The sequence below is a fragment of the Molothrus aeneus genome, chromosome 8 (assembly GCF_037042795.1).
Source record: "Molothrus aeneus isolate 106 chromosome 8, BPBGC_Maene_1.0, whole genome shotgun sequence".
Classification (NCBI taxonomy): Eukaryota; Metazoa; Chordata; class Aves; order Passeriformes; family Icteridae; genus Molothrus; species Molothrus aeneus.
This window is the reverse complement of record NC_089653.1, coordinates 36,037,401-36,057,856: the sequence shown is the minus strand read 5'-3', so window position 1 is coordinate 36,057,856 and position 20,456 is coordinate 36,037,401. Positions and strand designations below refer to the sequence as shown.

Sequence of the window (20,456 nt, the reverse complement as noted above, 5' to 3'; positions counted from 1 at the left end):
AAGCTATTTTCAGCTGCAATGAAAAAAAGGAAGTAAGAATTCACACTTCTGTATTTTTTTTATTGCTACTCTAAGACTTCGCTTAAAATACCAAATGTAAAATTTTACTCTGAAATCTTTCAGTTCTTGTGCTACACCTGTGCAAAATCAAATCCCCACAGGCTTTAGGAACTTTCCCTACTGCTGACACTTATACCCTACATAAACTCTAGCAAACTGAGGTTAAATAAGGTAGTTGGACAGCTGGTAAACTTCTCCTTATGGCATCTTAAAACTCATTTCTTAGATCTAGAAGTGAGCAATAAATACAGGCACCAAGCCGTTTTTGTATGAATCAAAGATACCTTCTATTAATAAAGTTAAAAATTTTAAGCTGCATTTTTCTCATATGCAGAGAAAACCACATAAAATTATTAAAACTAGTTGGTCCATGGCAAAAAATAGACCAAGTATAGAAAATCTCACTCTGTACCATGAAACTATTCTGTTCTAGAGAGGTACTTGTATTGTGTCCATATCTGTAATATTTAGTAATATTTAGCCTCCAGTATAACCTGTTCTGTTTTTTCATTTCACTCCTTCTTTCTAAAGAGAAAGAATTTGTAAATAATGTGAGATTAGCATATTTTTAGTTTAAGTACTATTACAGGCCTTTTAGAAATACAAGTTTTAGAACATGTAGGTTTTTTCTATTTCTGTTTTTCCCTTTTTCATAGTGGAACTTATGGTTAAAAATTTTAGAAGTAAATAAATGAGAGGAAGCAGAGTTGAAAAGTCTCTTTTCTTTCAGTTGTGACAGAGGCCACTGAATGAGGAAGCATGAGCAGTATGATCTCAAGCTTCCATGAACTTCCAGGGCACTCAGTAATAACTGGCTGAGGTGTACTCTTGGTGATAATCATATATACAGTGAGAAACATAGGACAGTTTTCTATGCTTTTAAAAATTCCCTTAAAGAAATAAAAAAATCCAATTCAAATATGAAACTTCCTTTTTCCTTTAGATCTCTGTGTGTTCCGCAGAAACTTCCGTGATTACATTAACATCAACAATTAATAGATATGGTAAATTACTTAGAAAGTGCTTTGATGATCACTGTTCAACTCTATCCAAAATTGGCAGTGTAATGAAGCATTTCATGTCTAAGGGATCACATCTCCTCCTTGTTTTTCACTCTAAAGCCTTTATTTTTAGGCAAGAAGGCTTGGGTCCTTACCTTGCTGTGTTTTGAAATGAATTTTTATGTTTTTATTTAATCTATTGTTGTTATTCTTTTTATTATTACTGCTAGCAGTACTATTACTACTACTACTTCATGATATTAAATATGTACAGTCCTTCAAGGACATTTATTTGCTAAGCTGCCCATACATTAATTTTTTTTCTTTTCATTTTCACAGAAACTGAATTAAAAAAAAAAGTTGAAACATCTAAAGAAAAAACCACAAAAGCTCATCAGAAAAAGAATGTCCAAATGGTGAACTTCCTACATTTTTTGTAAATAACCAGAGAACTTGCATAGAAAAGTGTGAAAGTGGGTTGCATAAAAGCTCATTATGTGTGCTAGAATTCTGAAGTGGAGTGAATGTCTCATAAGTCCGTAAGAATCTTGCTTCCTGTTGATTTTGCAAGGAGTTTTTCTTTGAAGAATCACACTTATAAATGGGACATATTTAATAACCCACAAAGGAAGCTGCTTAAAGTTACTGAAAATAATTTCTGCAACAAAATATTGTATTTATATAGTTATTGCATATGTTTTTATAAATTTATATTTGCATGTATATCTATATATGTGCCTACACGTGTGTATATATGTGTAATATATGTATATGCATTGTAGCTAATGCAGAATAGTTATTAATTTCCACTGATAATTGAATACCATGATGCTTTTAAACCCAGATTCAAAACTCTGTTAATTGTTTGATGTGTCTTTCTCTTAGTTGTTTGACACAAATAATGCAATACTGTTAGTATTTAATTGATACTTTAACATATGTATTATTTTTAATTGTAGGCACCAGTTAATCGTGATCTACCTTCTAATTGCTTCCCTGTTGATACACGTAATTTAAAATGTATCCTTTCACAACCTATTGGCTAAGTGTATCAGCTAAATTTCCTTCTTTTGTTGTTTGAATACATTGTTTGTGATTAACTGTTCATCAGATATTGTGGACCCCTATAATGAAGGAAGAGAAGCAGGTAATATATATTAAATAATATTTTATTTATGATCTACCCATGGAATTTAGAATTCTTTTGTACCAAAAAATGAAGTCGTGACATCAAGATGTTGGCAAAAAAGCATTCCTTTTCATCAGAACAGCACAGCTTATCACCTGTATATGGTGCATGTGTGAAACAGCACAACTAACAGTTAATGCAGGTTTTTAGCTCCAGAAAGACAGACTGGTTTGGGTTGGAAGGGACCTATAGGCTCATCTCGTTCCACCCCTGCCATGGCAGGGACACCTCCCACTGTCCCAGGGGCTCCCAGCCCCAGTGCCCAGCCTGGCCTTGGGCACTGCCAGGGATCCAGGGGCAGCCCCAGCTGCTCTGGGCACCTGTGCCAGGGCTGCCCACCCTGCCAGGGAACAGTTCCTTCCTGATACCTAACCTAAACCCACTATGTTTCAGTGTGAAACCATTTGCCCTTGTCCTGTCACTGTATGTTCTTGTAACCAGTCTTTCTCCATCTGTCTTGTTGGCTCCCTTCAGGTGTTGAAATAGTTACTAACTCTAAACACCATGCAAAAGAAGCCACAGAAAAATCAGTATCATAACAGAGTGTGTCTCCATGTGTTTGTAGTTCTCCTTCAGAGCAGATCAATATAAAACACTTCATGTGCTCAATATCTGACTCTAGAGTGTATCTTTTAACTTTTATACTAGTATGAAAATATAGTCAAAAGGAGAAGATTGTTTATCATTAAATGTGCAATGTCCTTGGAGAGAAGAGGTAATTTTGGAGTCTTGTTTCCTGAAATCAGGACTCTGGAAACTCAGTTAGTTTATCCACCCACCTAAGTCCTCTCTGAGCCTTTGCCACAGAACTGTATGAGCAGTACTGGTTTTCAATTCTTTACCCGTTTTTCAGGATACCTAAAAGTTTTTCTTTGTGTCCTTAACCCATCTACCAAATAATCCTTGTTCACTATAAAAGACACCATTCAAATGGGCATCTGATTTTATTCTGAAAATGTCACAATTGTTTTAATTTTAAAAGCCAGACTTAGGTTTCAAAAAACATGAAATCTAATGATGACTTAAAACCCCATAAATATGATAGTGACATTTTAAAGTTATTGAAATTGAGATTGCCCAAAGTAGTTTGTAGTATGTTACATTCATAATGATAAAATTCTGTTGTTACAGAAGCTCTAAGTCCTTCCCGAAAAATTCAGGAAATACTAGAAAAATACCATGACCTATTTACAGTGCAGTGGGAAGGTGTCATTGGCAATATATGTGCTCCAAGGTATGTAATATTCTATCTGCTTTCTTGTTTTATCCATATTTCTTGTTTAAAATTGTGCCTGTTTTCAGAGACTTTGTCCATAAAATAGGGTCATATTTTGCTGAGCTGATAAACACATAGCAAACCATTGTTGTTGTATCAAACACAGATCTAGGTTTGTAGACAGAATATTTTAGGGATCTGAAGTAGAGTGCTGCAAAGTGATTTAAGCAGGCTGGTTTTGTCAGAGTTGCTATATATGTAAATAATCTAATTTTGATGGAAAGTCTTCTGGTGCAGTCTTTGATGAATACACATATGTGAGCAGAAGTGTAATTTCTGGCTTTGGTCATAATTGTTTGCAAATCTGAGTCATAAAACCATAGCATCTCCATGCATCTTCAGCCAACTGCAAATGGGAGCGCAGATTTCAGAAGCAGAGTAGGGAAGGTACAGCAACAGTTTCCAAATTCAAACATTGATCATGAACCTACTACCATTTTATCGAGTTTACTCATAAACACACTTTGTTCTTTATAGAAATAGTTTACTTTTAAGATCATAGCCATAGGGGAATAAAAGGGACCTCAAGAGATCAAACAGTGATAATCCCTATGAGACAACATGGCCATCACTGGACCTTCCTTCCTAACTGCTAGTTCAACAGTCAGTCCTTTGGAATTTTACCTCTGAGTAGGTACTCTACTATTTTTTCATAAAAATTGCAAAGATCATTATTACCAAATTGCAGTTTTTGCTGCCAGCTGGCCTGATTGCCCACATCTCTTTTTAAAAACCAATTGCTCATGTCCTGGTGGGTATACACATGACTACTCCCTTTGACTGTTAGACAAAGACTCTATTTTAAAGCTGTACCGTACATACAGTGTTGATTTTTAAATTATTTTTTTTTTTTGATGGAGACGCTGGTATTTATCTAAAAATACACCATGCCTCTTGCACACTATGAGATGTTACTGAGTCATCATTTTAATACAAGAGCATAGTATTAATAATTCATATGAGTTATTATACTTCTCACAGATTCTGCAGCCATGTTTATCTTCTTGCTTTGCATGCTGACTTTTGTTATAATTATTCCTGGAGTAAATTACACTGAACAGTTTGCTGTGGATAATTTCTGAAAAGTATGCTTGTAAAAGAGTAACATGAAAGTAACTTACTTTCTTCCTTCTTCTTTCCTTTCAGCCAAGCTGAATGGGAGCAGCTGCTGACAAACTGTAGCACATTTCTGTTCTATGGGATGGAGAGATTCATGTCTCATGTGTTGCTTAATTGGTTGGTTGCTATGAACATCCCAAGTAAGATAAGCAAATTGAGAAATACATTTAATTACACCAGCTTTTATTCCTAGATGTGTCCTATTGTATCATTATCACAATAGTGATATTGGCAATTAGGGCTTTTTTCTAGATCCAGGGTTTTTAGTCAGAAAACCTTTGTATTATGTAGGTTTTATTCTGTTGCGCAGCTTTCTCGTAAATCCTCACAAATAAGCTTAGTTCTTCTTCGTTTCCATGCGTTGGAATTTCGTAGGTTTCAAAAATTAAGTCAATATCTAATGGTTTTCTCAGTAAACCATCTCATTTTCTTTGGAATTTAGTATTTGGTTGCAAGATAATTTTTAATGGTAAGAACAACCTCTGCAGTGCCACTTCAAGTGCCAAAATTCATAAGTCTCTGCTGAGGCAAGCAAGAATTGTCCATCAGGGCTAGGTTAATGCTGAAGGATTACTCTGGTATTACAGAGCATTTGTAGACTCTGTAAAGTCTCTGTACCCTCTGTAGAGGGTATTTTTTCTCTGTTTCTTCACAACTAATTAGTCGTTCTGTTGTAGCATAAGGCTTAGATTCAGGACTGGTTTTTCAGATTAACAATCTTCATTTCTCCTCCTGTTTTCCTTGCACATCTGGAAGAAGCTTGATTTCAGAGTTGTGCTGAATTTGTCTGGGTAGCTCTGTTGTGTTGACAATGTGGAAGTGAGGACAGTACACATCAGATTGTGAAGCCCTGTAGAACAACAGGAAGCTTCTTTATGAAGCTTTGATTTTAAAAGTGATTTTAATATCTATATGTAAATATTACAAGAAATAAGAAAATATGTTTTCTCTATATTCATGGATCATGACTGAAGATGGTGTTTCAGGTGTCCATAGGCCAGATATTTACAGGTCTGGCAACTTTTGGAAGGTTGTTAAACCTTTCTCTTTTTCCTACTCTTAAAATATGCCAGGATTAATTCTGTCTGAGATTTCTGAAAGCTCTAACCTAGACCAAATATTATAAAGTATTTGGTTTGGTCATTTACATGATGAAATAAAATAAATAATTGCTAAATCTGAGCATGAGACTAGGCTGACAAAGAGAATGCAGTGGTTTAGCAAATCCTGAAATGCAAGATTATGATGCAAATTAACCTTGCTTTATGTGGAGTGTAATTTGGGAGAGTCTAGTGGGAGATATTATACTTCAGGGAAAAGAATCAATTAATCATTAATAAGGTATGACTGCTTAAGGGGCGGAGTTACAGGGTAGACTCAAGAGATGGATCACAAATTAAGCAACGCACCCTTGCTGGTGTTAAAAAACCCCCAGGGTCTGTATGGGCTAGCTATACAGGAGCATCATGTGCAAGCTGTGTGAAATAATTTCCCACTCTACGTAATATTCCAAAGGTCTCAGCAGGAGAAAAATACCAACCACATAGAGTAAGCTACTGCTAGAGTACACTAGGAGTGGTCAAAAGGCTGTACCACAGCTTTTGTGCTTAGTTTTATTAATAAATATGTATGCATTACTATGTTCTTATGCATTTAAAAAATGCTTTCAGAGGAAAGATTGAGAGGTTTGAGAGGTGATAGAAGTTTTAAGTGTGTCAAAGACTTTCCAGGCAGAGAAGTAATTTACTTCTCATCTGCTTGGGATAGGAGAATGAGTAACTAGATTTAAGCTACAGCAAACCAAACAGTAGACAAAACCTTTTAATTCTGAGAGGATTCTGAGTCGTTTTACTGGAGACTTTTAAGGAAAATAAGGTATGTTAGGGGTGTAGCTTGGTTGTACGTTGTGGAGAGGAGCTATGGTACAAAAAAATTTCGATACCTGCATAGCATAAACGTCCAAGAGTTTATAACTACAGTTGGGTCATACAGGTCATTGGCTGTAATAAGATGGCATGTGGACTTCATTACCAATTATGCTAATGTGGCATAGGGAAAAAAATCCTGCAAAACACTATGGAAAAGTGTAGCAAAATTACATTAAATACTGCTAGGATGACTATTAGTGTACTTTTACATAGTACTTGACAATTGCAGCTGAAATATGTAGGTTTTATACTAGTGGCTTGGACTGTGTTCAAGAAAGTAATTAATTTACAAAAAGCCTGATTTACTTTAATTATTATGCTGGGCATTATTATCTGTGCAAACACCATTGCTATATTTTTTTCCAGAATGCCGTTTGGTGATTCTTCTGGATCTGGTAAGATCACAGCAAAGTTACCAAAGAATTGCAAACTCTGATCTCCACAAAAGGTAGGTAAAGTCAGTTTCAGTAAAGTCCAAAATAAAGTAGATTATTTCAAAGAAAAGTTAAAATTTTGAGTTATGAATATTATCCTTCACTTCTGCAAGAAAAAGAGCTTCTTTATAGGACTAAATAGGATGAAAGCTCAGTTAGAAGGCAATGATAAGAAAATACGACACAGAAACCTTGCTATATTACACATACCTCACAAGTCTGAGAACAAGATTCTCAAAATGTTCTAATAGAATATATAAAATTTTCCTTTGACAGATAAACTGCTATGAGTCCTTCTGAGGGTTCATACATGGAAAAGTTTAACAATCAGATTTTTATTTAAACAAATTATTATAGCATGTAAAATAACCTGGTCAGAATTTTTTGTATTAATTGCAGCTTTTTTTTAATCTTTAAAAGCATTTCATTATTATCATTGCTTTTAAGTTGGCAGGTTTTACATTCTTTTGTTGCATGTCCATTATGAATTCTTGACAGATGCCAGTGTGTCCTAATTCTATTCATTAATTATTTAGACCATGCTGAATTTTCAGATAACCTGATCATACTCTTGAGGGATGAGATGCCTTGCAGAGGGGTGTAGATAGACTGGAGCATTGGGCAATCAACAGTGATGTGAAATTTAGCCAGAGCAAATGGCAGACCCTTCACTGGTGACAAAGTAATGCTGGACACAAGTGTAAACCTGGAGAGGGGCAGCCAGAGTGCAGCCCTGCAGAAAGGCACTTGAGGCTGAGCCAGCACTGTGCCTGGGCAGCAAGTGAGCAAAGCACATCCTGGGGACATAAATATCTCTTGACTTTTCTAATTATTCATTCCATGAAGAAGAAATAGAAAACAAATTGTCTAAAAAATACTGTTTAATTAAATCTAGTTATATGTAAAATAGGTTATATACATATCTACATATGTAAATATGCAGATGTCTGAGTGTATAAACAAACTCCTGGTATTCTTTGATATCCTTTTTGATCCCAAACTGCCATTTCCTAAAGTAAACCAAAACACAATTCCTTAAGCTAGTTTTTCAAACTCAAAAATTTTGAAATCTCAATTCAATAGTTTAGTGAATTTATCAATAAGAGTTACATGTTTAAGTCCAAAAGCTTCCTGAAAATTTAGAATAACATTTATTTAAAAAATGAGTCACATAAACTCCATAAGACAATCAGATAGTATCACCCCAAAAGACTGCTGAAAACTCTGATTGTCATGTTTTGATAAAGTTACTATAAAAAGCAAGTCTGAATAAAACCAAAATGCAACCTTCTATTTACTGCAGTTTCAACCTTAGAGTATCACTCCCCTTTTATGACTAAAATAATTTTGCCGAAGATGCCGAAATATTCAGCAGTAAAAACTCAAAACCCGCATTGCACATGATTTGCTTTTAAGCCTCCGAATCAACACCATACTTACAACAAAGAACAAGGTTTCAGTTCCTGCAATATTTTATGTCTAAACATGTCTTTTCACATCTGAGTCTCAATTTTTTGACTGTCTTATAAAAGGTATTCTGCAGTGTTTTGTAAAGGTTAGGGCATACTACTCCTTCCAGATTTCCAGAGATGTCCAGAACTACAGTAATATGACAAGAGAGTAAATCCCATGGTAAAATTGCATCATGAAAAAATGTTGAGAGAAGGTTACCTGAATTCATTGTATTAAATTCAAACTGCTATATGAGTGTTGGAAAACACTTGGTGATCAGCATACAAGAAAATACACTCTGACATTCTTTCTCCTTCTATCAAAAAACATTGTATTTTTAGTCATATTTTTATATACTATGCATTTTTATATATTATGTATTTTTATTTATTATTGATCTCATAATTCTGTTCTTCTTTAGTTGTCTACATATTGCTCTAGAGAGACCAACAGAGACAGCAATGCTTCTAAGCCTTACAGGTGTTGGTTCTATAGTAGCCACCCAGTGGTACACAACCTTGGAGGAGAATGCAGAAAGGCTGGAGACCTTGTTTGAGAGTGAGTGTTTGTGTTTGCCTTAGCTGGTGTGTGTATTGCTCCAGACCCTTGTGTGTGCGTGCTCAGGGACTGTGGGTATCTGCCTGTCTCCTCTTGCTTTGCTCCTTACCAAAGTCTGCCTGCAGTTTCTAGAGGAGGTGAACTGCAGGCAGCAGCCACCATGTGGTTGGCAGGTTGATCTTTCACACAGAGCAATAACCTACTTAAAACAGATTTGGTGGGGTGTTTGTTTATGGTCATATGGTAAGAATAGGATTTATTTGGTGAGAAGCACTGCCCCAGGACATGGCCATCTGTAGTACATAAACTATGGGGAAAAAATCCCTTGGATGTAACTTATATCTGCACAGATACATTGCTCAAATCTGTAAAGATACCCTTTTTCATTGTGTTTTAAATGAAAAACCATTTCATGGTGAAAGCACCAGACTGTATGGTTGATATTTTCTTGTTTTTCAAAACTTTCCTTAAAAACTCACAGAAACGAACATTTCTTTCCAGATTTGCTAAGCTTTGGTAGAACGACTGGGCAGACAATTCATGTTCTTCAGAAAAGTAGAAGTCACAGGAAAAGGCATTCCATGAAAAGTAAGAATTAAAAGGCTTAGTATAAAAGACTGGCTGTAAACACTAACTAGAACCTTTATATAGGTAGTTCACAGGTGTAAGTGAAACCTTACAGATGAGCTCTTACAATTTTCTCTGAAACTTCTTAAAAGAGCTGGGAGTCAGAAGACCACTGATACAATATCATAATTGGAGTAGCTAAATTTTATATAAATAAAATTCTGGGGAGGCTTTGACATAGCTGACTAAAGGCTAAAATTTTTTCTCCACTGAAAAAATAAGGTAGTGTTACTAACAAGGTAAATCAGGAGCACAACATAGACAATATAAATGGTATGGGATTATAAACTGCAAAAAGATCAGTAGGATCTCCAGTGATTTTAGACAGTCTGCATTGTACAGGGCATACTACACACAAGAAATATCTGGCATCTTGTTGGAGAGAGAGGAAGAATTTCTGAGTAAAACAATTTCTAATATACAGTCTATAAAATTGTACTGCTATTTTTCGATGTACAGGACTTACCTTTTAAAATAAGGTTTAATAAAATTAATTTTAATCATAGCTTGAACTGTCATAGAATTGAAGAAAGAGCTCAGATCAGAAATATTTCCTAGCTTTCTGTTTTTCTTTTTCAGAAAATGCTTCTTCAATATTGTGACAGTTGCTAATATTTTTAAAATAATGTTAAAGAACCATAAGTATTAATCGAAGAGAAGAAGTGTTAAATGATAGTATTTACAGCATTCTTATATTTAGTCATATTGGAAATAACAATGGTTTTTAATACATTTTTATAGTGGAAGCAGATTCTCACAGCTCTCCTGGAGACAAAATAGAAGAGCAGACTCTTTGCACCTCCTCAGATCCTCCTGCAAGTCATCCATCATGTTTTAATTGTGTGCTCTATGGTTTACCCAACATAATTCTGATGTAATTTGTGTCAATATTTTCATACTGATCTAAGGAGAGGTGAGATTAAGAAAATGTGCATATTGCTGTTTCAGATGTAAACAGTTTGATATTAGCATGTCAGGAAAATAGCATATATAGCTCAGAAATTTCAGTTAGTGCTCTAAGGTTTTTTTATCTTAGTGAATTCTTTAAAAATTTGGTACGTACCAACATATTTTAAAGAAAAGTGGGCTTGATACATGAATGGAATTGGAATGTATCAATGTCAGTGCTTCCATTTGGAAAAACATTTCCTTGATGTATTTCATTTTTGCATGGACAATTCATCAGAAACATAGCTAGAAAATTTACCAAGTGACCTTATTCTGAATGAACAGATCTTTTTATATAGAAGTAGTTGTAATTTAATTAGAAAACAAATTAGTCTTAAATAAAATGATTAATAATTTTTGCTTTCTTTATTTTCCTGTGTTTTTCTTTAATAACATTCCCAATACAATTCCCAATTCCCAATCTCCCATCCAGCCCTGCCCTCTGGCACTGGCAGCCATTCCCTGGCTCCTGTCCCTCCATCCTTGTCCCCAGTCCCTCTGCAGCTCTCCTGGAGCCCCTTCAGGCCCTGCCAGGGGCTCTGAGCTCTCCCTGGAGCTGCTCCTGTCCAGGTGAGCCCCCCAGGTGTCCCAGCCTGGCTCCAGAGGGGCTCCAGCCCTCGGAGCAGCTCTAGGGCCTCCTCTGGACTCGCTCTTTTACTGGGGACTCTTGAGCTAGATGCAGTTCTCCATCTGGACTTTCACAAGAGTCAGAAATTTTTTTTTTTATATTAATCAGTCAATTGTTTTAATGAAATAAAATATTAAATTAAAATATTTTAAAATTTAAAATACTTATCTGATTTTTAAAAATAATTCTAAGCTATTCATTTATTTGACTATGAGCTCTTAATTTTTACAATATTATATAGTGTTCAGCAACCTGGAGGAAAAAAATCCTACCAACTAATGACCCAGAAATAAATTACAGTAGATACACCTTAGGACGTATGAGTTCTCTTGTCAAATGACATTGGCACAAGCCCAAACAACAAGAATAAGAGCTTCTGAAAATATTTCATCTACGTGGCACTACATCATTCCTATGCACTGTATTCATTCATACAAGAAATATTAAGCAGTTAGTGCTATTCCATGTATCAAGGGCTTTAAAATAACTTTCTGAATTATGTCTCAGCAACATAACAAATCACACTATCAATTAGCTTTTATAACAGAAATGACATTTCATAATATATTTTAGCATGAAAAGAATTGGTCAGCTAAAATTTATGTAATCTGAAAAATGTGAGGAAGAAAAAAATGATGGTGAATTTATTGATGATATTCTAGGACAAGAACATCATTTGAGTTGTACATGGCTGTCCAAGAAAAGTGTGTGGTTCTAAATAGTCTGTAGTAAAAAGCTGCAGCAAGTTTGCTACAAAATGATAAAACAAACAAAAATAAGAGAATCTCTGTCCTTAGTCCCTGCTTTAACCTCTTTAAAATTATACTTCCTTAAGCAGTCGTTCCAGGATTTCATGGCACATGTGCGTCCCTCTCTCCAGAGCTGCCGTGGCTGTCCCTGCTTTGCAAAGGGATGCAGGGGAGCAGACACCAGAACAGAGCAGCTGTTGCTGCTGCAGGTGTTCATAGGCAGGCAAATTAGAGCAGATTTGAGTGTGGTGTGGACATCATTCCCATAATTATTTAAGACCATTCATCTTGAGTTTGAACACTAATTTTGTGATTTTACAGCCTTTTAAGCCTTCCAGCCTGTGCTTTGGCACTGTCTGATCTGGAAGCTCTCCCAGAATAGGGTATCAGAGGGAATTCAGTCATCCTATATGAGTAGAAATCCTTTCTTCTCTTGCATGTGGATGAAAGACCAGCTCATCACTGTGAAGTCACCAGGAAGTCTCTCATCCCTTAAAGCCCTTTTTGGGTATTAATTCAGGTCTCCAAATGCAGTGTCTTCATGTGGATATAGTGACAGATAATTATCAGCATGGGTTTTAAGGATGTGGTCAAGTTAAAATTGAAGGCATGCCTATGTGCCCTGAAATATTTACTGGTTGGTGGAAGACCCAGATTGGTACTCAGGTGATAAATTGATGGAATACTTCTCAGCCAGTGATAGAAGAGCATGTGGGATCTTTCATGAACATGATAGTAGCATTTTCAAAAGTAGCAGGCACAACAGTCTTCACTTCAGAATAAGAGAGAAAATGTATTTAATATATTGCAGCTTTCCAGATGGTTACTTAAGGCTTATGGTTACTTACAACTTACTTAAGAGGAACAATTTTAGATCACTTAATATCATTTTATAAAAATGCAGTATGGAATGTTAACAATATTGCTGGTGGATAAAATATCCGTTTTAATATTCCCTGAAAGATGAATCTTGATACCTATTATTATATGCATGTTTACTTTTAAATATACTAAAATAAACATTGTAAATGCAATAGTCTATCTATGAAGAAATGTTTTCTTCCTCTGCCAAAAGAGTGCTCAAAGTCAGTGCTGAGTTCAAACAGTTGAAGCCAACAAAATAAGGACCTCTTTCAGAAGTAAACACCAATATATTGGGCTAGGAAGGTATAAGAAATTAACAGGGTGTTTTGTGACAGTGTCCATTACTATGGGAAATATTTAGGAAGATGTTTCTTTGTCACTGAATAACTTCTGTGATTTCTTTTCCCTTTGTTTCATAAAATGCTTCAGCCTCACACATGATGGCAGAAGAGGGTGAAAACTGTCAAGATTAAATTGAAAATGAGTCAGTACTGAACTTGAGTAGAGCATCCTTTCCAGTAACTGAATGTTCATGACTTGTCACTGTTCTTGATAGTCTCATACTTGACATTTAGCATTTGAAATTGTTAGGAGAAACTAGATGTTTACAAAGATGTACAGCTTTACCAAAAATCAGGGCTGTACTAATTAGGATTTGTGTTTATTTCCTGAAAAGGCATCTAAAAATATTTTTATAATGTTCTGGCTTTCATGATGACTTAATTTTCTTAAAGAAATTGAAGTTAATGTCATAAGTTTCTTAGCAAGGTGGATGGTTAAGACTTCTGGACCTACCATAACCATCATCAACAATTTCACAATTCCAAGTTGACATAATTTTTCTGTGCTATAGGTACACTGAGATAAGTTGCGAATAACAATAGTGAAATAAACTGAAGAATCAGATTCATTTTTGTCTGAAATTATTTTTAATTTTGAGTGGGTTTTTTCTTAATTTTGCCCAAGTATGTCAATTGTGAAAGAAGTTCAGGGAGAGGTTCAGAAATCAAAGAAAATAAAACCAAACCTGAGTTTTTCAGAAGTGCAGATGATAATATCCTTTGACAATCATAAACTGTACTGGCTTCTTTGTGAAACTATGTAATACAGGTGTTTTATTATCTGACTGGATACCGGGTAGTAGATCAAATCTATATCATAGCAACAGTGTCCACACTGCTCTTCTCTGTCTTCTTTTTGATGCCAAAATTTTAAGAAAGAGATCAGTGTTCCCAATGTGTTTTGATTAGTGCAATGAAGACATGGTTGTAATCCATCAGTAAGGGAGAGCAGTTTCATATTGTAGGACAGAAGTGTTCATTTGGAAAACTGCAGGCAATGGCTCGGAGAACAGCCTCTTGAGTACAAAGGGGGTTTGATGAGAGAACAGTGACAGTGGAATTACAGTTAAGACCTGTAATCTGCAAGATCCTGGAAGAAGAATGTAGGGAAACAAGTTTGTGATGAAAACATTTAATCTACTCAGAGCAGACATCTTGACCTTCATTCTGGTGGTAATGAGCTTGTTTGCTGGAGTTGTCAGCATTGTAGAAGCAGCCAGAACAGTCTGTTCTCCCACAGATGTGTATTAATTGCCTGTCAATACACCAGTGGAGAGAATTAACTAAGATTTCCTGATGGAACAAGGAATGGGTTTCAGAAATATTTGCAGTTCTGTCATGTCCTCAGAATTTATATGAGCCTGTAACTCGAAGTAGGTTACAGAGTAGGAACTGAGTATGGAGTATGCTGCAGCTGAGGTATGTAGAGGATCACCTGTACTTTGGTTAAACCTGACAGTGAGGCAGCAGCTAAATTGCATAGGTCACTATGCATGGTACTGACATAGAGTTCCTACCTTGTCATTCTGTATCTGAGCCTCTCTGGGCCATTATTTTTTTCTGATTATTAGCAAGTAATCCTGTCACTGTCAATAAAAACACAGGTGCATGCTTTCTCCTGCACTGCTGCTCAAGAAGCTCAGATACCCATCATTACAGAGGTGCAGGCATCGAGTGGGAACACACTTCTTCAGCTGAGGCAGACTTCACCATGGAGATACACTGCCAGTATGCCTTTCTTATGGTGTGTCTGCTGTAGCAAAATATCACAGACATAACTGCCTTCTGAATTTTTATCATATATGGAACAGAAGCTGTTTCCAGCTTTTAAGTTATAACAGCATAACTTTAGCTTTTCTTCACGTGTTATCTGTGTGGGCACCAGGTAATTGAGAGGTATTTCATCTGTAAGGATTTGTCCCTTGCCACTCCCTGATGAGCCCACATGTGCAACTGGGTGCACAGTTTGTGTATGCAGAAAAAGTCCACACACAGTCCTAGTGGCCACCAGAATGGCACAGAAGCCAACAAAATGTTCGTTTTGCTCGTTTGGTATAGTCACATCTGTGCCCTTGGGCAGTACCTGTGTTTGCACCAGCACACTGGCTTCTGTGCTTGTTTTATAGTTTTTGGTTTTTTCTCCTCTAACAGAGTTCACTGGTATTTCTCCTGAATGATACTGACTTTTATTTCATCTGAAAATACCTATTTAGCATTTTTTGGTTATTAGTATTGCAAGATGGCATTAGAATCTGAAGTGGGATCCACGTTGAAATAAATTTGCACTGGAATTCCACAAACCCTTCTGCTTCTTCATCAGTGTGATTCAAAGGACGTGGCCTACATCTGTACTCAATCAAACAGGGCTGTGTTAGCCAATATAATCTAATTGTTTGACATTTTTATAGTAATTCATTGATACTAAAGAGAGATGACTACATTAATGTCTTGATGCAGCTAGATAATAGTTGAGAAAAAACTGGTGTGCCAAATTGCTGAAAGGCCCTTAAATTCTCTTACAGATTTTTAACTATTTGTGACATAGAAAAGGAAAGAGACCTCAATATAATGTAATAAAGAGAAAAAATAGTACAATCTATAATACTAATTATTATAATAAAGAACATTATCATAAATTTTCTAGGAATCTTCTCTTCACCAATCATTCAAAATTATATTTCTTAATAATTGAGATGAGAATTATTGTTAATGTTCATGACTCTGTTTTCTTGGATAATCAGTTTCACTGAGGTCATAATTAAACAGAAATGTTCTAGCCATATAATATGTATATTATTCCTCTAGCTAGACTGTGAAAAAAATATGTCAAATATATCTGCCCTGTGTATATCTGTGGGAACACTCAGGCTGGAATAGTGGTGGAGGAACACCATGGACACTCTAAACATAGGCGAATGCTGAGCCTGCTTGAGCTGAGACCTCATCTCACTGTCAAACCCTTCTCTCCTTTGCAGTGCATTTGTTGGGGGAAGGAGTCTCCTGTGAGTGGGATTTCAGATCTGCAGGTAAGAGCGACCAGAAGGGGAATATTAAAAGTGTTTTATTTTGGAGATGTTGCTCTGAACACAGTGAAGAAATGAATGGAAGAGAACGCAGGAAACAAACAAAAAAAAAAAAAAAGGCAGGAATTAATATTTCATCCAAAATCAGAAATAGAGAGAAATGTGTTTCTCAAACTTGGCTTGATTGATAGTTGCATTTTTGCTTTCAGAGCCCTTGGCAATAAAGGTTCAGTGTGGGTAAGGGCAAGGTCTTATCACTCAAAAGTGAAAGAAACTCATATATGTGGTTAAGTGCATTTTTACCAAAAAACAAGGCAAAAATATTTGCAAAAGGAGCAATTATAATAACTTTATAAACAGATAAATTAATGTAACATTATAATGTGATACAAATAAATGATTTAGAAGGTAATCTGCATCCAGCCTATGATGGAATAATCTGGTTTATGGTGAACTTCTGGTAGAGCTGATCTTCAATAACAATCTCTGCCCTTCTCCATGCCATTGCACTTTGAACAAGAACTCCTCCAGCAGTGCTCTGCAGTACAGGTGGTTTTAGGACAAACAAAATCTGTATGTTTAAGGACATTTGTATCTTCAAAAAGCAGTAAGGAATACCCAGAGAAGCTGTGCTCTTTGTTGTCAAAGCAAGAACTTTTTCATTTTGTAAAGTGCACCAACACTACATTCAGTGCCTAAGCTTTCACCATCATACCTGCAAGTGGGTGATGAGGTGAGCTGATCTTATGACCTTTTAAAATGTATCCTTTCTTTAAATTTGAGGCTATGAAAAATAGCTTGGACAATGTACTTTCAAACCTCAGTATTTTATCTCTTACTGAAATGATTTTTGAAAGCTATTTTGAATATTTTCCCCCATGCCCAAATCCACTTGTTTTTTCAGGGTTTTTTCTCAAGAATATACAACTTTAAGAACATATTTGTGTGTTAGTTTTTCCACGAGAAAGAGCTGACACAACTATAAATGCGAGTAGCTCTTGTAAGCCACAGCAGAAGACATGGAAATGAGGAGAGAGTGATTTCAGACAGAGACTGAGCAGAGTTTAAACAGAGGCCTCAGCTCTACAGGCCTGTTCATTAGCTTGAGTGGCCACTCCATGCCCTGTGCACACGCCGTGATGTCAGGATGCACTTGCCTTAAAAATGCACCTGTATGGGCTCATTCCTAGTGAGAGAGAACCACGGTGTGCCAAATAGAAAGTCCAGCATTGTGCAGGCACATGAGGGGTAACTCTGTTCACTTGGACATATTATAAAGATGTCAAGAACAAGGTTGGAATACTTCCTCCTGGGTAGCATGTCATGACCTAAAAGGAGAGATCAATTTCATGCTGAAACATGAGATGTCCAGCACCAGAAAGGTCCTAAGATTGCTGTTATCTTTTCCATAATTTCTGGTTTTCACTCAGTGAATCATTTAGCTGGATTTCAGTGTCAGTGCCTTTCTTACTGTTATCCCAAAGGAACCAACATGACCTCATAACACTTCAGTAACTCTTATGGCAACCATCAAATGATATTAAAAATAAACAAAAAAAACCCCAAAAAACAATTTCCGTTACAAACAAGTAGATTGATGAAGTACTGCTGACATTAAAAAAAATAAAAACACAAAGCAATTATCCCCCTATACCATGGAAGATTTTTTGGAAGGGCAGTATCTTTCTCCGGGTTACATCATTAAAATGCAATGATCACAAAGCAGAAAGTGCTGTACTGTTACGTTGCTAGGTTTGCAAACAATAGACAATGCTACAAAATTTTTTAAAGAGTGTGATTTCTAGGCATACTCTTGGTGGCAAAATGAAAATTCAAGGACACAAGATGCTGTTTATTAGCTCCCAATCAAGTGTAGCAAGCTGACTTTGGCAGTGTTAACACATTTTTTTCATGAAATCTTAAGGTCTTAAAACCATCCATTGCCTAAATTACTTTTTGTATACAGTAAAATGTTCATGTCGTGCTTCTAACACATACTGCAAAAATGTGTCCCTTTAATCACTGTGCACAACTATGAACCCCTAGTTTTGTTTGTAGTTCTAAAAATTTTTTTATTATGTTACATTGAAAGACAACAACCAGTTCCTGGGAGCCCTGTAATATTTTGCTCATAGGCTGATACTGTTCTGGTTGGCCCACCATGACAGTGTGTCAAGGTGTTCACACTTTTTTAAATGTACTTTCTGACCAGTATCCTCCTCCTCCTGAAAAGCATTACTGAAAACATTTTATGATGAAAATACCCATTGTTTCTATTATTCCTTGCTTCTATCAGAGATGGCTACATCTCATAGAGACAGCTTGCTGTTTTCTACTGCTTTCCATACATTTTTACATCATTTCCATGCATTTCTACATTTCTTTTTTCTTTGCGATTACTTAATTTTTGTTGCTTTATTTTGTACTACAGAGCTATACTTTACATATCCTCACCTTCTCCAAAGATAAAATAATTCTGTTGCTTTTAATTAAACACTAGCACTTCTGCCAATTCTTCATGATTTAATATATGTAATACCATTAACTTGTGATTAACCTAGGTCAATATATCCTTGAAAGAGAAAATCTGAGTCTTAAATGCAAGAATTCTCATTTTCAAATCATATCTGGCTGTTTTAACAGGCTAATGAGCACAAAAAGGTGCAGAGAATTAATAACTGAATACCATATTCTTCCTATCTCACAGTATTTCCAAAACATTTTAAAAAGACATATACATCTGTTCATTGCTCTGCTACAGATAACACAGGATTAAAGAATGTGCCTGTCAGAAAAAGGATCAACATTTGTCTTTAAGATTGAGGCCTGCAAAAGTTCAAGGGAAAATTACACTCTAAAAGGCAGTCACCTCATGAAATTTTGTGAGATGAGTTGGAAGACTGTACAGTCTTGTGCAGTGAGTTCTCACATGTTCAGCTCATGATTTTATTCATAGACTAACTACTCTCTTTGGTCTTACCATCCCAAAATGAAATCAGGGCAATGGAATCTGAACATCCTTCTAATCAGAAAACAAAAAAGGATCTGATGCTTCCTAACCTCTCCTCCTCTTCTGCAAAGGACATCTTGTAGAAAAGGTCCAGAGGGCTTTTATAAGATGCAAAACAAAGAGCATGGCTGTCGATGGGTGTGAGTGCTGTGAGGGCAGGAACAGATGGCCAAGCAGTTCACCGGGCATGCCAAGGCCAGAGTGGCTCAGGGGAACACTCCCGTGCCTGTCCCTCCACCCCAGCCAGCGGCAGCTACAGCTCTCTCCTCACAAGCAGGGGAGTCATACAGAAACCAGGGCTTCAGGATATGCTTTGTGCTGGATGTCTGTATTACCTTTTCCTGACCCTTCAGCATCTCCAGTTGCTGCAAAAATGGTTCTTCTAAGTCAGCAAGGTACTGCTCAGGGACTAGCTTTGACCACAGGTATCTCAGGTAGTCCCACTCTTTCAAGGCAATATAATTTTTCAAACATTAACTTAAGGGAAAGAAGGAAAAAAATCTGATAGAAACAAAATTTACTTATTCTGTGTAAAATAATTCTAATTTTTGGAAGTAAAACTGAACCATGGATGATTCATTCCATATCATATTTCTTTAGCTAAGGCCCATACAGGGTGGAGCTAGTGCAGCTTCTCTATACCATTGTGGAACAACATTTGTTCCAGCTGGCATTGTTATAATGTCTTCTCTAGAAATAATGGTTTTCCATTCTAAAGCATTTAAATACAGTCAGCTTTTGCCTTTTCTCCTAAAATGCATTCAATTAAAGATGGATTGTATAAAGGATTAAAATTCCAATGTGCCTTAGCACAAGCTTATTTCTTAGCAACATTTCATACAATGATCCCAAACACTTTGTAAAACAGAAGTCTGTCTTTATTACACTCATAACCTGGTTTGGCTTTTCTTGTGCAAGTGACATTCCACTAAAGCTAAATATATTGCTGCACTTCATTGTGTGAATTAAATATGAGATGGAATACAGACATGGAAAGCTAGCAACTTCCATTAGTTTTCATTGTTTACAGAAGCAGTATTTGTGTTATAGTCCTTGCTTCTGAAAGCAGAGGTGTAGTAACAAGTTAAGAATTTATTCTGGAATCAGCAGCCCAATTAAAGCAGTGAGGATGTGACTTAAGCAGAAACAGGCACTTAAGGAGTGCAGGTGTGGTGCCACTGCCTGCTGCAAGTTGGCTGTGGATTGGGAAGAGAAACGCAGTGGAGGAAGGGACTCACCTTATGGCTGG

The 20,456-nt window shown here is 36.2% G+C and overlaps 1 protein-coding gene across 1 annotated transcript in view; it reads left to right on the top strand.

Moving 5' to 3' along the window:
• The window catches only part of CFAP46 (cilia and flagella associated protein 46), a 71,168-nt gene extending 60,212 nt beyond the window's left edge, over nt 1-10,956 (top strand). The window contains exons 51-59 of the mRNA XM_066554624.1: nt 1,401-1,477; nt 2,021-2,081; nt 2,173-2,208; nt 3,382-3,484; nt 4,673-4,785; nt 6,940-7,021; nt 8,881-9,017; nt 9,519-9,605; nt 10,386-10,956. Coding sequence (XP_066410721.1) covers nt 1,401-1,477; nt 2,021-2,081; nt 2,173-2,208; nt 3,382-3,484; nt 4,673-4,785; nt 6,940-7,021; nt 8,881-9,017; nt 9,519-9,605; nt 10,386-10,522 — 833 coding nt within the window. The 3' untranslated portion in view covers nt 10,523-10,956. The remainder of the gene's footprint in view (nt 1-1,400; nt 1,478-2,020; nt 2,082-2,172; nt 2,209-3,381; nt 3,485-4,672; nt 4,786-6,939; nt 7,022-8,880; nt 9,018-9,518; nt 9,606-10,385) is intronic.
• Nucleotides 10,957-20,456: the final 9,500 nt, after the last annotated feature.